The sequence below is a fragment of the Pleurodeles waltl genome, chromosome 8, assembly GCF_031143425.1.
Source record: "Pleurodeles waltl isolate 20211129_DDA chromosome 8, aPleWal1.hap1.20221129, whole genome shotgun sequence".
NCBI lineage: Eukaryota > Metazoa > Chordata > Amphibia > Caudata > Salamandridae > Pleurodeles > Pleurodeles waltl.
In genome coordinates this window covers 190,281,729-190,299,163 of record NC_090447.1, presented here as the reverse complement: position 1 = coordinate 190,299,163, position 17,435 = coordinate 190,281,729, and the positions used below count along the sequence as shown (strand labels likewise).

The window sequence follows — 17,435 nt, the reverse complement described above, 5'->3', positions numbered from 1 at the left end:
ATGCTAAGCATGTGTATCTACAACCACACATGCCAACATAAATCTTCATATGAAGATTTGTAAATCAGCATCACTTCAAAATTATAATGTATATCCTCAAACACCTGTGAAATAAAAGTATAAACCACTAATAATTTCCTCTTACATCATAGAACACTATTTACTCTTTTTAAAATGTCCAAATGCTGAACAGTTAGTATTTTATGAAAAATAGTCCGAACACCATTTTCCCCATCATTTTATTGTTTGACGAGCATTTACAACTTTTTCATTCATAGACCTAAAACATAAAAAATAGACCTTTCAGCATAAAAAAGAAATATATAGGAACATCTGACATATGCATCATAACATTATGTACAACAATGGCACCGCATGAGCACCCAACTTCAAATATAAAAAAAACCGATCATGTTCCACTTGGCACTGTACAGACAGTTTCAAAGAGAGGCTCATACTGCACTGGGGTACAACTGAACTTGAGATGGTCAGAAGAAAAAGGGTAAAAAGATACCAAAGATATACTGAAACATTACTGATGCTTTCCTATGTAAACCAATAAACAGCACAGAACAGGACTTCAGAAGGCATATCTATCTCAAGAAGAGAAACCAGAGGTGCTGAGAAACTTGGTTAAAACAAGAAGATATCCAGCATTTCCAAAAATCATTAGTACAATGACCGGAATAAAAGATGACAGAATAAATCATTTCACAACGTTAGATATCAAGCATTATTAATGCATCAAAACACCATGAAAGTACTAAGTCATCAGTAACATTTTACATTCATTGAAAGAGAAAAGTTATTTTCTCTGCAAAAGACCTGCAGAGCATCGATTGTGCAGAGCACACTTAATTGAGCAGAATCAAACAGCAATTAGAAGAAAGGGATTGTCGTCACTGTAGGGATGTAACACTTTCAGGCAAGACAGGGCTATAAAGCTGTACAGAAACATCTGATCTACATCTAAATATTCTGCCAGCTCTTTCTGGTTCATTCCATTTCATGCTAACATGAGAAGAAGAACCTGGTTTATTGTTAGTTATCCTGATGAAGACTCTGGAATGCCGAAACACACATCAAAATGAAACTTCACTTGTCCTGTTGGTGCTGGCTGTGTGATGAAGCTATGGCAATCTGTTTCTCAGTCTGACTTCTTCAGCATCTAGTGACTGCATCCACTCTGTGGAGCATTAACCTTAACACTATATTAGCGTACACATGTGAAATCTGTTTAAGAAAAGCATTTCTGAAAAAAACAGTTGTGCACCGAGTTTTAACTTCTTTTGCCTGAAAATTGTCCAACAGTCCACTTCCTAGATCTCGATTTTCAGTGCACCACATACCCTGTTCTTGTTGGTTTGAAGCCTGTGAAGATGACAGAGTGATGCTAGGTTTACTATGGAACTACATCTTCTTTCAGTAGCCTCCGGCTTGCTGAAATTCTGCAATCCTCTCATCCTGGTTATCCCCCAAAAAAGATGTCAGAAGTACTTCATGTGCAGTCCATACAAATTATTTCTGTAGACAGAATTGCAGTCCCAAATATATTGTAAGCACTTATAATGAAGCCTGTGATATTTAGAAAATTCTGTTTTTGCTCCAGTATATGCTTTTAACGTTTTAGTTATTTAAATATATATATATATATATATATATTTACTTATATATAAAAGTGTGTTCATAATTAAAACTTGACCACCATATACAGAGCAAGGAGTCATGCTCCCTATGTACATCTTATGTACCCACGCATCTCTGGTAAAATAGAAAGAAACGTGTTCACGTTTTAACTATGGTTTTCTGCTGAAACAGTGTGGCATATATCATGTGAAACAAATGCCTCCAATGCACTCATTAAAAAAAATGTGCAGCATAAGTAAACGTTCACTATGCAAATCTCAATCCTTCCCACATACCTCCCCGAAGCACAAAGCACATGCATTCTATTACAGTGAAGAAGGGCAGGTGCACTGCACTTTGAGAATGAAGGGCCACTCATCTCCAACAACAAATGGCATTTTTAAACCCTTTTGATCCTTGTGCTTTCTTTATAATACTTGTGGGTCAGACCCAAAACAAATTATTTTTTCCAGTAGTACACAAAGTTTTGTAGCCTCTTGATTGTTGTAGAAGAATAAATACAATATTTAAAAATCCCTCTGTGATGTACAGAGTGAGGTCCTGCTTAATCTATTTCAACTTTTTTGCGCTTTTTTTAATAAAATATTACATTAATGTGATTGGTTGGCAAAAGACCTATTCAGCTGCCAACTTCTGTGCAATTGTGGAGGTACTGATGTCCCTTCTCAGTGTATGGAAACAGGTATGGGGCTAACAGGACGAAGTGGTGTTGACAAGGGTGGCGGTTGACAGTCTGTTGAAAGGCTTAACAGAGAGGGGACGTTTTAAACATGTAAAAAAAAAAATGTGTCCTGTTTAAATCTCTGTATTTAGTGTTCTGCTCGGAACAAAGTCATCCCGCCTGACCCATATCACCTCCTCAGTATTGCTCTCTGTGCTGCCATTGAGTCCAGATAAAGCACTTTGCTTTCTCAACTGAGACATTCGGGACGCATGTGCATTCATTGTTTTGCGGTATGTCTCGCTCTGTCCCAGTGGTATTCTGGTAATAGAGGCAGCCTGAAACTGTGCTTGGAGATCCTTTTCTTCAGAGCAGCTTTTCACGGACTCACAATATTCGTCATCGCTACTAAGAATGTCCGTCTCTTTAATGTGCTCCTGATCCTCATACTGGGCAAGATCAAACTGCTCCTCCACCCAGCGGTCCGTGTCACCGCCACTTCCTGCAGACTGTTGCTCTTTCTCATGGCTGCCAGTTGAGGCTTCATCCGTGTCAATAGTAAAGCGATTTTTGATAAGTCGACGCCTTCTTGCAAGTGAACGGCTTGGCGCTGAAACTGAACAAGATGATCACTTAAGTAGATGTACATTGTGCAGTGACCTTTCACAAATTATTAAGGTGACCCACAACAAAATCATTAAGGCTTACTACCCAGCCCAAACATTTGCACATTTGCTCCATGTAAAAAAAAATTGAGACACTGGGGCTTAGCCTGTGGAAAAACTCCCCAGCATTTTTGTGTGTAATCCCTGTGGTTGGTTTTGCAATCCATTTGATTTAATTAACCTACTTTATGTCTTTAGTTTTTGCTAGTTTTAGCATCGGTGTTTTAGCATCTTTTAACAATCAGTATCAATTAACATGCAACAGTTTCAAGTGATTTATGGCAAGACCGTCAATTAAGGTTATTGGCAAAAATATATCAAGCATAAACCTTCTAACTGTGCTGAGGAAAATTGGATCACTATTTGACAATCTTAGATTGCACCAAAGAGCAAAAGAATTACTCCAAGATCAGATCATAGTGCAATCCGAGCATAGAACAAGATACCAAAAACACAGTTTGAGGTCATATCTACTGTTCTCTGGCATCAGTCTGTAATACACCACAGAGACAACAGATTACCATGACATTAAACATGATTTTAAATTCTCAACTTCTTCCATGATCATTTCCTTACCAGCTGTTTGCACTTGGACCCAACTACACACAAAATTGGTACTGGAAAGAACTTTACTGACATTAAATTTGGAACTGTACCTTCATAACTCAAAGTTTTACTTGAGTTAAATAAATGGTAAAGACAATGCCCCTCATTAAGGGCCACATATATAAAAAATTTCATAAAAAGATATGTAAAACTCTGTTTTTAACATTTAATCCTCCTAAAATACCCAATGTAAAGGGAACAACTACATCACTGAAACCATTTTGAGAAAATAAGTTACCTGCTTTAACACTGCCCATGCAATTCAATGGCATACACAGCAGACCTACCTACTCGCACACCTTGGACCTTTCGCTGGTTCTATAACATGAAGGCCTCACTTAAAGTATGGCTATTAAATTTGGTCCACAACCTGACAAATGTTAACAGCGCTATTGTGTGCTTCTTTCACAGAAATATTTAATTGGGGCAAGTGATAAAAATGCCTATTTAAAAGTCTTAGTTGTAGGGATGTCTACAAGGGTGGCCCACCTGTGCATAAAAAGTCCCCTTGAGACATCTCAGCGCGGTATGTGGAGTCCAGACTGCAACCAAGCACTCCAAAACATATATACCATCTGCCCTGAACATATCTGATAGGCAATCACTCAGCTCAAGCCTTGTCTCTTGGAAAATCTCCACTGGTTCATAATGAAATAAGTGAATATATGTTCAGAAGAAAGGTGCCATCATTATCACTATATTGCCCAATCTGGCAATAGAAAGCCATTAGAGGCGTGAAATAGGCATTCTGAATCCAACAAGGATGTATTATCAAATAGGAATTCATCAACGGCCCGTGGCATCCACTTCACTGTTCTTTCCTCCATGCACCCACTTCCCATTTTATTTGCATTTCCCTCAGTTTCAGTTTATAAAAACCCTTCTTACAAAAACCTCGACCTTTGCTCTCCAAAGAACTGCATTTTTCTATTCCTGTCGAGAAAAGGCTAGGAGTCTGTTGTACAAATGAAGTACAGTGGAAACCAATCATTATGAAATTTCTTTTATGGTTCAGATTTTTATCTGGTTTTTAAATATTGACATAGTTGTAAATTTGTGCAGTGCGGGCAAAGTCAATGCAACTTTCTAAAACACAAATTTCAAATGTGTGTATGCGCTTCATGTAAGGAAAACACTGACAAAGTCTGTGTGCACATTGATCATTGAGGTAGCATCTCAGTGTGCATATGTATGTGTATAAAAAATCTCATGCTATAATTTGCTTTTATGCACCCTGAGAGGCCCACAGCGTTTCCTGTGGTGGAGGGGTGTCAGACTGGATTATTTATCTAGTGTTTCAAATAAACTGGAATGGCATGGCAAGCAAAACAAGCATTTACAATGCATCGGGTCTCGCGTTTGCTCGTGTTAGAGCCGATCGCGTTGTAAACTCCTAACCCGACTTTTCACCTATCGGGCAAAAGTGCATTTATGCACGTAACCCGAAAAAGTGAAATCAAGTAGGTAAATCGCTCGACTTCTGCCAAGCAGGATCGGGCTCGTAAATTAGTTTTAAAAAAAGTCCACCAGCCGGATGGAAAACAGCGAGCCTCGCATGTTTTCTGTACTTGGTCGCTGCGCTCGAGGAGGGCTAGCCACCGGAAAAGGCATGACCCATGCGTGCCTTCGACTAATGAAAGCAAGCCGATTTAATTAGGGAAGCCCACGAACCAATAAAAAGCACTGACGTGAAGTTGACAGGGCAAAGCAGGCTCGACCCTAAAAAATGATGGATTCAACCCAGATCTGTGACAGGGGGGTGAATGTTTGATTTGCTCTGCATTCCGTCCATCATCTGTTGTTTTTGCATTTGTCGTCCCAAGTCGAAGGGTATGCCCAGACGTCGGTCTCATGCTTGCTATGCCACCAGATTCAAGCTAGCCTGCCTGATGAAGGGTGATGCCCTGAAAACGGTCCCAGGGTGCTTGTTTCTGGTTCAGGGAGGACCTGGCCTGGCAGTTTGGGCTGGATTGTTCCCAGGGGGAACAGGGTCAAGACTGATTTGCACGGAATGAACAAAAAAAACTGATCGATTAAACACAGATTTATGATTGGGGGTGAATGTTTCATTTGCTCTGCATTCCGTCCATTATCTGTTGTTTTCAAATTATAGTTGGTCATCAAGTTGAGGACATTCAGTGATTCATGAATGATACACACTAAGATGTTACTATTGTTGGGGGGTGGATGGCTAACATATTTATGACAATTGTCCTAATTGATGGTGCTCAAAAGTGCTTGGGGGGGATGGCAGGATGGGGGGGGGATTTCTCACTGACAAGTTTGTTACCATTGTAATTGATATATCAAGGATTTCATTGTAGCCAAAACACTAATAAAAATATATGGGGAAAGAATATTTATATGGTGGTTCATACCTAAGACAAAACTGTGAATCTTTCTCATTTGCATTGGGTTTCTGAATTCTCTTTGGAGTAGTAAGGATAGTTATACAGTGGACTATATACACAAGACAATTTACTGCTAATGCCTCCAATGCTAAATATCAGAATTGAAATACAACAACAGTTGAGATGTAAGGGGTCTCAGCCTAAGGACAGATGGCAGAACATAGCATCATTTGGGCCAAAGAGCAACTACTGCCACCATGGCCAAGAGGCATGGCACTAGGTTTGCTAGGCACAGTGTTCAGCCAGGCAGAGGGCCAGATCTACACTGGGTGTGCCCTACAGAAAAGTGCCCCACCTCGTGCAAATATTGGAATTACAGAATTGTGGGAAGCACAGAAATCTGTCCCAGATTTGGGTATATTTTTGCAAGAATATGTCTCTAAGGAAAGATCTCACTGAGAAATAACAATCTGAGATTAAGTGTCCAGGGGAAATCATTTTGGACTCCATGAGGAGTAGTACAGCCATTTAAATGCAGTAACTTAGTTACCGGGATTGTTGGAATTACAAGTTTGTTTATTCATCCAGAGATTTCAGCTGAATCTGTGTGAAATACAAGAGAAACACATGTGGGAATTGGCATGGAAATATAGATTCCTGCATAGTATTCCCAAAAATCTTGTAATCACTGCCATTAGCCTAACCCTGAAATTAATAGAAAAGGTAGAAAAATGGAGGATTTTAAATGGTAACTCACAGCAAGGGCTGTAGGAAGTTGGCTCTGTATGCACTATTTCAAAGTAAGGAATAGTATGCACAGAGTCCAAGGGTTCCCCTTAGAGGTAAGATAGTGGCAAAAAGAGATAATACTAATGCTCTATTTTGTGGTAGTGTGGTCGAGCAGTAGGCTTATCAAAGGAGTAGTGTTAAGCATTTGTTGTACATACACACAGGCAATAAATGAGGAACACACACTCAGAGACAATTCCAGGCCAATAGGTTTTTGTATAGAAAAATATATTTTCTTAGTTTATTTTAGGAACCACAGGTTCAAATTCTACATGTAATATCTCATTTGAAAGGTATTGCAGGTAAGTACTTTAGGAACTTTGAATAATCACAATAGCATATATACTTTTTACATAAAACACATATAGCTATTTCAAAAGTGGACACAGTGCAATTTTCAACAGTTCCTGGGGGAGGTAAGTATTTGTTAGTTTTTGTAGGTAAGTAAACCACCTACGGGGTTCAAGTTTGGGTCCAAGGTAGCCCACCGTTGGGGGTTCAGAGCAACCCCAAAGTTACCACATCAGTGTAGCCATTATGGTGCTGTGGGGTCCGTGTTTGACCGACTCCCAGACCATATACTCTTATGGCTACCCTGCACTTACAATGGCTAAGGTTTTGCTTAGACACTGTAGGGGCACAGTGCTCATGCACTGGTGCCCTCACCTATGGTATAGTGCACCCTGCCTTAGGGCTGTAAGGCCTGCTAGAGGGGTGACTTATCTATACTGCATAGGCAGTGTGAGGTTGGAATGGCACCCTGAGGGGAGTGCCATGTCGACTTACTCGTTTTGTCCTCACCAGCACACACAAGCTGGCAAGCAGTGTGTCTGTGCTGAGTGAGGGGTCCCCAGGGTGGCATAAGATATGCTGCAGCCCTTAGAGACCTTCCCTGGCATCAGGGCGCTTGGTACCAGGGGTACCAGTTACAAGGGACTTACCTGGATGCCAGGGGGTGCCAATTGTGAAAACAAAAGTACAGGTTAGGGAAAGAACACTGGTGCTGGGGCCTGGTTAGCAGGCCTCAGCACACTTTCAATTCAAAACATAGCATCAGCAAAGGCAAAAAGTCAGGGGGTAACCATGCCAAGGAGGCATTTCCTTACACAACCCCCCCCCCAAACGAAAGAGGATGAGACTAACCTTTCTCAAGAGAGTCTTCATTTTCTAAGTGGAAGAACCTGGAAAGGCAATCTGCATTGGCATGGGCAGTCCCAGGTCTGTGTTCCACTATAAAGTCAATTCCCTGTAGGGAGATGGACCACCTCAACAGTTTTGGATTTTCACCTTTCATTTGCATCAGCCATCTGAGAGGTCCGTGGTCAGTTTGAACTACAAAGTGAGTACCAAAGAGGTATGGTCTCAGCTTCTTCAGGGACCAAACCACAGCAAAGGCCTCCCTCTCAATGGCATTCCAACACTGCTCCCTGGGGAGTAACCTCCTGCTAATGAAAGCAACAGGCTGGTCAAGGCCATCTTCATTTGTTTGGGACAAAACTGCCCCTATCCCATGTTCAGAGGCATCTGTCTGCACAATGAACTGCTTGGAGTAATCTGGAGCTTTTAGAACTGGTGCTGTGCACATTGCTTGTTTCAGGGTGTCAAAGGTCTGTTGGCATTCTACAGTCCAGTTTACCTTCTTGAGCATTTTCTTGGAGGTAAGTTCTGTGAGGGCTGTCACTATGGATCCATATCCCTTCACAAACCTCCTGTAATACCCAGTCAAGCCAAGGAATGCCCTGACTTGAGTCTGGGTTTTTGGAGCTGCCCAGTCCAGAATAGTCTGGATCTTAGGCTGGAGTGGCTGAACTTGGCCTCCACCTACAAGGTGTCCCAAGTAAACCACAGTTCCCTGCCCTATCTGGCATTTGGATGCCTTGATAGAGAGGGCTGCTGATTGCAGAGCCTTCAAACCCTTCTTCAGGTGGACCAGGTGATCCTGCCAGTTGGAGCTAAAGACAGCAATATCATCAAGATAAGCTGCACTAAAGGACTCCAAACCAGCAAGGACTTGATTCACCAACCTTTGGAAGGTGGCAGGGGCATTCTTTAAACCAAAGGGCATAACAGTAAACTGATAATGCCCATCAGGTGTGGAGAATGCTGTCTTTTCTTTTGCTCCAGGTGCCATTTTAATTTGCCAGTACCCTGCTGTTAAGCCAAAGGTACTTAAGAATTTGGCAGCACCTAATTTGTCAATCAGTTCGTCAGCCCTAGGAATGGGATGGGCATCTGTCTTGGTGACAGAATTAAGTCCTCTGTAGTCCACACAAAACCTCATCTCTCTCTTTCCATCATTGGTGTGAGGTTTGGGGACTAAGACCACTGGGCTAGCCCAGGGGCTGTCAGAGTGCTCAATTACTCCCAGTTCCAGCATCTTGTGGACTTCCACCTTGATGCTTTCCTTAACTTGGTCAGACTGTCTGAAAATTTTGTTTTTGACAGGCATGCTCTCTCCTTTGTCCACATCATGAGTACACAGGTGTGTCTGACCAGGGGTTAGGGAAAAGAGCTCAGCAAACTGTTGCAGGACCTTCCTGCAGTCAGATTGCTGTTGGTCAGAGAGGGTGTCTGAACAGATCACTCCATCTACTGAACCATCTTTAGGGTTTGATGAGAGGAGATCAGGGAGAGGTTCACTCTCGGCTTCCTGATCCTCATCTGTTACCATCAACAGATTCACATCAGCCCTGTCATGGAAGAGCTTAAGGCGGTTCACATGGATCACCCTCTTGGGGCTCCTGCTAGTGCCCAGGTCCACCAGATAGGTGACCTGACTTCTTCTCTAGCACTGGGTAAGGGCCACTCCATCTGTCCTGAAGTGCCCTGGGAGCCACAGGCTCCAGAACCCAGACTTTCTGCCCTGGTTGAAATTCAACCAGTGCAGCCTTTTGGTCATACCAAAACTTCTGGAGCTGTTGGCTGGCCTCAAGGATTTTACTTGCCTTTTCCATGTACTCTGCCATCCTTGAGCGAAGGCCAAGTACATAGTCCACTATGTCTTGTTTAGGCTCATGAAGAGGTCTCTCCCAGCCTTCTTTCACAAGAGCTAGTGGTCCCCTTACAGGGTGGCCAAACAGAAGTTCAAAGGGTGAGAACCCTACTCCCTTCTGAGACACCTCTCTGTAAGTGAAAAGCAGGCATGGCAAAAGGACATCCCATCTCCTTTTGAGTTTTTCTGGGAGCCCCATGATCATGCCTTTTAATGTCTTGTTGAATCTCTCAACAAGGCCATTAGTTTGTGGATGATAGGGTGTAGTGAATTTATAAGTCACTCCACACTCATCCCACATGTGTTTCAGGTATGCTGACATGAAGTTGGTACCTCTGACAGACACCACCTCCTTAGGGAAGCCCACTCTGGTAAAGATACCAATGAGGGCCTTGGCTACTGCAGGGGCAGTAGTCGACCTAATGGGAATAGTTTCAGGATATCTAGTAGCATGATCCACTACTACTAGTATGTACATATTTCCTGAGGCTGTGGGAGGTTCAAGTGGACCCACTATGTCCACACCCACTCTTTCAAAGGGGACCCCCACCACTGGAAGTGGAATGAGGGGGGCCTTTGGATGTCCACCGGTCTTACCACTGGCTTGACAGGTGGTACAGGAGACACGTAACTCCTTAACTTTCTGGGACATGTTGGGCCAGTAGAAGTGGTTGACTAGTCTCTCCCACGTCTTGGTTTGTCCCAAATGCCCAGCAAGGGGAATATCATGGGCTAAGGTTAGTATGAACTCTCTGAACTCCTGAGGCACTACCACTCTCCTAGTGGCACCAGGTTTGGGATCTCTTGCCTCAGTGTACAGGAGTCCATCTTCCCAATAGACCCTATGTGTTCCAGTTTTCTTGCCATTGGACTCTTCAGCAGCTTGCTGCCTAAGGCCTTCAAGAGAGGGACAGGTTTCTTGCCCCTTACACAACTGCCCCCTTGAGGGTCCCCCTGGGCCTAAGAGCTCAACCTGACAAGGTTCTGTAAGGAAATGCCTCCTTGGCATGTTTACCCCCTGACTTTTTGCCTTTGCTGATGCTATGTTTTGAATTGAAAGTGTGCTGAGGCCTGCTAACCAGGCCCCAGCACCACTGTTCTTTCCCTAACCTGTACTTTTGATTCCACAATTGGCACACCCTGGCATCCAGGTAAGTCCCTTGTAACTGGTACCCCTGGTACCAAGGGCCCTGATGCCAGGGAAGGTCTCTAAGGGCTGCAGCATATCTTATGCCACCCTGGGGACCCCTGACTCAGCACAGACACACTGCTTACCAGCTTGTGTGTGCTGGTGAGAACAAAACGAGTAAGTCGACATGGCACTCCCCTCAGGGTGCCATGCCAACCTCACACTGCCTATGCAGTATAGATAAGTCACCCCTCTACTAGGCCTTACAGCCCTAAGGCAGGGTGAACTATACCATAGGTGAGGGCACCAGTGCATGAGTACTGTGCCCCTACAGTGTCTAAGCCAAACCTTAGACATTGTAAGTGCAGGGTAGCCATAAGAGTATATGGTCTGGGAGTCTGTCAAACACGGACTCCACAGCACCATAATGGCTACACTGAAAACTGGGAAGTTTGGTATCAAACTTCTCAGCACAATAAATGCACACTGATGCCAGTGTACATTTTATTGTGAAATACACCCCAGAGGGCACCTTAGAGGTGCCCTATGAAACCTTAACCGACTATCTGTGTAGGCTGACTGGTTCCAGCAGCCTGCCACAACCGAGACATGTTGCTGGCCCCATGGGGAGAGTGCATTTGTCACTCTGAGGCCAGTAACAAAGCCTGCACTGGGTGGAGATGCTAACACCTCCCCCAGGCAGGAGCTGTAACACCTGGCGGTGAGCCTCAAAGGCTCAACCCTTTGTTCCAGCACCGCAGGACACTCCAGCTAGTGGAGTTGCCTGCCCCCTCCGGCCACGGCCCCCACTTTTGGCGGCAAGGCCGGAGGAAATAATGAGAATAACAAGGAGGAGTCACTGGCCAGTCAGGACAGCCCCTAAGGTGTCCTGAGTTGAAGTGACTAACTTTTAGAAATCTTCCATCTTGCAGATGGAGGATTCCCCCAATAGGATTAGGGATGTGACCCCCTCCCCTTGGGAGGAGGCACAAAGAGGGTGTACCCACCCTCAGGGCTAGTAGCCATTGGCTACTAACCCCCCAGACCTAAACACGCCCTTGAATTTAGTATTTAAGGGCTTCCCTGAACCTAAGAATTTAGATTCCTGAAACCTACAAGAAGAAGACTGCTGAGCTGAAAAACCCCTGCAGAGGAAGAACAGAAGACACCAACTGCTTTGGCCCCAGTCCTACCGGCCTGTCTCCTGCCTTCCAAAGAAACCTGCTCCAGCGACGCTTTCCAAAGGACCAGCGACCTCTGAATCCTCAGAGGACTGCCCTGCTTCAAGAAAAACAAGGAACTCCCGAGGACAGCGGCCCTGCTCCAAAAGACTGCAACTTTGTTTCAAAGGAGCAGATTTAAAGACCCCTGCAACTCCCCGCAAGAAGCGTGAGACTTGCAACACTGCACCCGGCGACCCCGACTCAACTGGTGGAGAACCAACACCTCAGGGAGGACCCTCCGGCGACTCCGAGACCGTGAGTAACCAAAGTTGTCCCCTCTGAGCCCCCACAGCGACGCCTGCAGAGGGAATCCCCAGGCTCCCCCTGACCGCGACTGCCTGAACCTAAAGTCCCGACGGCTGGAAAAGACCCTGCACCCGCAGCCCCCAGCACCTGAAGGAACGGAACTTCTGTGCAGGAGTGACCCCCAGGAGGCCCTCTCCCTTGCCCAGGTGGTGGCTACCCCGAGGAGCCCCCCCCTTGCCTGCCTGCACCGCTGAAGAGACCCCTTGGTCTCCCATTGAAACCTACAGAGAACCAGACGCTTGTTTACACACTGCACCCGGCCGCCCCCGCGCTGCTGAGGGTGTAATTTTTGTTCTGACTTGTGTCCCCCCCCGGTGCCCTACAAAACCCCCCTGGTCTGCCCTCCGAAGACGCGGGTACTTACCTGCTGGCAGACCGGAACCGGGGCACCCCCTTCTCTCCATTGAAGCCTATGTGTTTTGGGCACCTCTTTGACCTCTGTACCTGACCGGCCCTGAGCTGCTGGTGTGGTAACTTTGGGGTTGCTCTGAACCCCCAACGGTGGGCTACCTTGGACCCAAACCTGAGACTTGTAAGGCTTCAATGGAGAAGGGGGTGCCCCAGTTCCAGTCTGCCAGCAGGAAAGTACCCGCGTCTTCGGAGGGCAGACCAGGGGGGGTTTTGCAGGGCACCGGGGGGGGGGGACACAAGTTAGCACAGAAAGTACACCCTCAGCAGCGCGGGGGCGGCCGGGTGCAGTGTGCAAACACGCGTCGGGTGTAAGGAAATGCCTCCTTGGCATGGTTGCCCCTTGACTTTTTGCCTTTGCTGATGCTATGTTTACAATTGAAAGTGTGCTGAGGCCTGCTAACCAGGCCCCAGCACCAGTGTTCTTTCCCTAACCTGTACTTTTGTATCCACAATTGGCAGACCCTGGCATCCAGATAAGTCCCTTGTAACTGGTACTTCTAGTACCAAGGGCCCTGATGCCAAGGAAGGTCTCTAAGGGCTGCAGCATGTCTTATGCCACCCTGGAGACCTCTCACTCAGCACAGACACACTGCTTGCCAGCTTGTGTATGCTAGTGAGGACAAAACGAGTAAGTCGACATGGCACTCCCCTCAGGGTGCCATGCCAGCCTCTCACTGCCTATGCAGTATAGGTAAGACACCCCTCTAGCAGGCCTTACAGCCCTAAGGCAGGGTGCACTATACCATAGGTGAGGGTACCAGTGCATGAGCATGGTACCCGTACAGTGTCTAAACAAAACCTTAGACATTGTAAGTGCAGGGTAGCCATAAGAGTATATGGTCTGGGAGTCTGTCAAACACGAACTCCACAGCACCATAATGGCTACACCGAAAACTGGGAAGTTTGGTATCAAACTTCTCAGCACAATAAATGCACACTGATGCCAGTGTACATTTTATTGCAAAATACACCCCAGAGGGCACCTTAGAGGTGCCCCCTGAAACTTAACCGACTGTCTGTGTAGGCTGACTAGTTCCAGCAGCCTGCCACACTAGAGACATGTTGCTGGCCCCATGGGGAGAGTGCCTTTGCCACTCTGAGGCCAGTAACAAAGCCTGCACTGGGTGGAGATGCTAACACCTCCCCCAGGCAGGAGCTGTAACACCTGGCGGTGAGCCTCAAAGGCTCACCCCTTTGTCACAGCCCAGCAGGGCACTCCAGCATAGTGGAGTTGCCCGCCCCCTCCGGCCACGGCCCCCACTTTTGGCGGCAAGGCTGGAGGGAACAAAGAAAGAAACAAGGAGGAGTCACTGGCCAGTCAGGACAGCCCCTAAGGTGTCCTGAGCTGAAGTGACTCTGACTTTTAGAAATCCTCCATCTTGCAGATGGAGGATTCCCCCAATAGGGTTAGGATTGTGACCCCCTCCCCCTGGGAGGAGGCACAAAGAGGGTGTACCCACCCTCAGGGCTAGTAGCCATTGGCTACTAACCCCCCAGACCTAAACACGCCCTTAAATTTAGTATTTAAGGGCTACCCTGAACCCTAGAAAATTAGATTCCTGCAACTACAAGAAGAAGGACTGCCTAGCTGAAAACCCCTGCAGAGGAAGACCAGAAGACGACAACTGCCTTGGCTCCAGAAACTCACCGGCCTGTCTCCTGCCTTCCAAAGATCCTGCTCCAGCGACGCCTTCCAAAGGGACCAGCGACCTCGACATCCTCTGAGGACTGCCCCTGCTTCGAAAAGACAAGAAACTCCCGAGGACAGCGGACCTGCTCCAAGAAAGGCTGCAACTTTGTTTCCAGCAGCCTTGAAAGAACCCTGCAAGCTCCCCGCAAGAAGCGTGAGACTTGCAACACTGCACCCGGCGACCCCGACTCGGCTGGTGGAGACCCAACACCTCAGGAGGGACCCCAGGACTACTCTGATACTGTGAGTACCAAAACCTGTCCCCCCTGAGCCCCCACAGCGCCGCCTGCAGAGGGAATCCCGAGGCTTCCCCTGACCGCGACTCTTTGAATCCTAAGTCCCGACGCCTGGGAGAGACCCTGCACCCGCAGCCCCCAGGACCTGAAGGACCGAACTTTCACTGGAGAAGTGACCCCCAGGAGTCCCTCTCCCTTGCCCAAGTGGAGGTTTCCCCGAGGAACCCACCCCTTGCCTGCCTGCAGCGCTGAAGAGATCCCGAGATCTCTCATAGACTAACATTGCGAACCCGACGCTTGTTTCTACACTGCACCCGGCCGCCCCGCGCCGCTGAGGGTGAAATTTCTGTGTGGGCTTGTGTCCCCCCCGGTGCCCTACAAAACCCCCCTGGTCTGCCCTCCGAAGACGCGGGTACTTACCTGCAAGCAGACCGGAACCGGGGCACCCCCTTCTCTCCATTCTAGCCTATGTGTTTTGGGCACCACTTTGAACTCTGCACCTGACCGGCCCTGAGCTGCTGGTGTGGTGACTTTGGGGTTGCTCTGAACCCCCAACGGTGGGCTACCTTGGACCAAGAACTGAACCCTGTAAGTGTCTTACTTACCTGGTAAAACTAACAAAAACTTACCTCCCCCAGGAACTGTGAAAATTGCACTGTGTCCACTTTTAAAACAGCTATTTGTCAATAACTTGTGAAGTATACATGCAATTTTTATGATTTAAAGTTCCTAAAGTACTTACCTGCAATACCTTCCGAATGAGATATTACATGTAGAATTTGAACCTGTGGTTCTTAAAATAAACTAAGAAAAGATATTTTTCTATACAAAAACCTATTGGCTGGATTTGTCTCTGAGTGTGTGTACCTCATTTATTGTCTATGTGTATGTACAACAAATGCTTAACACTACTCCTTGGATAAGCCTACTGCTCGACCACACTACCACGAAATAGAGCATTAGTATTATCTATTTTTACCACTATTTTACCTCTAAGGGGAACCCTTGGACTCTGTGCATGCTATTCCTTACTTTGAAATAGCACATACAGAGCCAACGTCCTACATTGGTGGATCAGCGGTGGGGTACAAGACTTTGCATTTGCTGGACTACTCAGCCAATACCTGATCACACGACAAATTCCAAAATTGTCATTAGAAATTGATTTTTGCAATTTGAAAAGTTTTCTAAATTCTTAAAAGACCTGCTAGGGCCTTGTGTTAGATCCTGTTTAGCATTTCTTTTAGAGTTTAAAAGTTTGTAAAAGTTTGAATTAGATTCTAGAACCAGTTGTAGATTCTTAAAAAGTATTCCAACTTTTAGAAGCAAAATGTCTAGCACAGATGTGACTGTGGTGGAACTCGACACCACACCTTACCTCCATCTTAAGATGAGGGAGCTAAGGTCACTCTGTAAAATAAAGAAAATAACAATGGGCCCCAAACCTACCAAAATACAGCTCCAGGAGCTTTTGGCAGAGTTTGAAAAGGCCAACCCCTCTGAGGGTGGCAACTCAGAGGAAGAGGATAGTGACTTGGAGGAAAATTCCCCCCTACCAGTCCTATCTAGGGAGAACAGGGTCCCTCAAACCCTGACTCCAAAAATAATAGTCAGAGATGCTGGTTCCCTCACAGGAGAGACCAACACCTCTGAAATCACTGAGGATAACCCCAGTGAAGAGGACATCCAGTTAGCCAGGATGGCCAAAAGATTGGCTTTGGAAAGACAGATCCTAGCCATAGAGAGGGAAAGACAAGAGATGGGCCTAGGACCCATCAATGGTGGCAGCAACATAAATAGGGTCAGAGATTCTCCTGACATGTTGAAAATCCCTAAAGGGATTGTAACTAAATATGAAGATGGTGATGACATCACCAAATGGTTCACAGCTTTTGAGAGGGCTTGTGTAACCAGAAAAGTGAACAGATCTCACTGGGGTGCTCTCCTTTGGGAAATGTTCACAGGAAAGTGTAGGGATAGACTCCTCACACTCTCTGGACAAGATGCAGAATCTTATGACCTCATGAAGGGTACCCTGATTGAGGGCTTTGGATTCTCCACTGAGGAGTATAGGATTAGATTCAGGGGGGCTCAAAAATCCTCGAGCCAGACCTGGGTTGACTTTGTAGACTACTCAGTGAAAACACTAGATGGTTGGATTCAAGGCAGTGGTGTAAGTAATTATGATGGGCTGTACAATTTATTTGTGAAAGAACACCTATTAAGTAATTGTTTCAATGATAAACTGCATCAGCATCTGGTAGACCTAGGACCAATTTCTCCCCAAGAATTGGGAAAGAAGGCGGACCATTGGGTCAAGACAAGGGTGTCCAAGACTTCAACAGGGGGTGACCAAAAGAAAGGGGTCACAAAGACTCCCCAGGGGAAGGGTGATGAGACAACCAAAACTAAAAATAGTAAAGAGTCTTCTACAGGCCCCCAAAAACCTGCACAGGAGGGTGGGCCCAGAGCCTCTTCACAAAACAATGGGTACAAGGGTAAAAACTTTGATCCCAAAAAGGCCTGGTGTCGTAGCTGTAAACAGCATGGACACCAAACTGGAGACAAGGCCTGTCCCAAGAAAGGTTCCACTCCAAACTCCCATCCAGGTAACACTGGTATGGCTAGTCTCCAAGTGGGATCAACAGTGTGCCCAGAGCAAATCAGGGTCCACACTGAAGCTACTCTAGTTTCTGAGGGTGGGGTGGATTTAGCCACACTAGCTGTCT

General features: G+C 46.0%; 1 protein-coding gene across 1 annotated transcript in view; it reads right to left on the bottom strand.

Annotated features, from left to right (window-relative positions):
• Positions 1-221: 221 nt before the first annotated feature.
• LOC138249871 (rho guanine nucleotide exchange factor TIAM1-like) overlaps positions 222-17,435 on the bottom strand; it is a 29,940-nt gene continuing 12,726 nt past the window's right edge. The window contains exon 4 of the mRNA XM_069204050.1: positions 222-2,924. Within this exon, the coding sequence (XP_069060151.1) occupies positions 2,861-2,924 (64 nt within the window). The 3' untranslated portion in view covers positions 222-2,860. The remainder of the gene's footprint in view (positions 2,925-17,435) is intronic.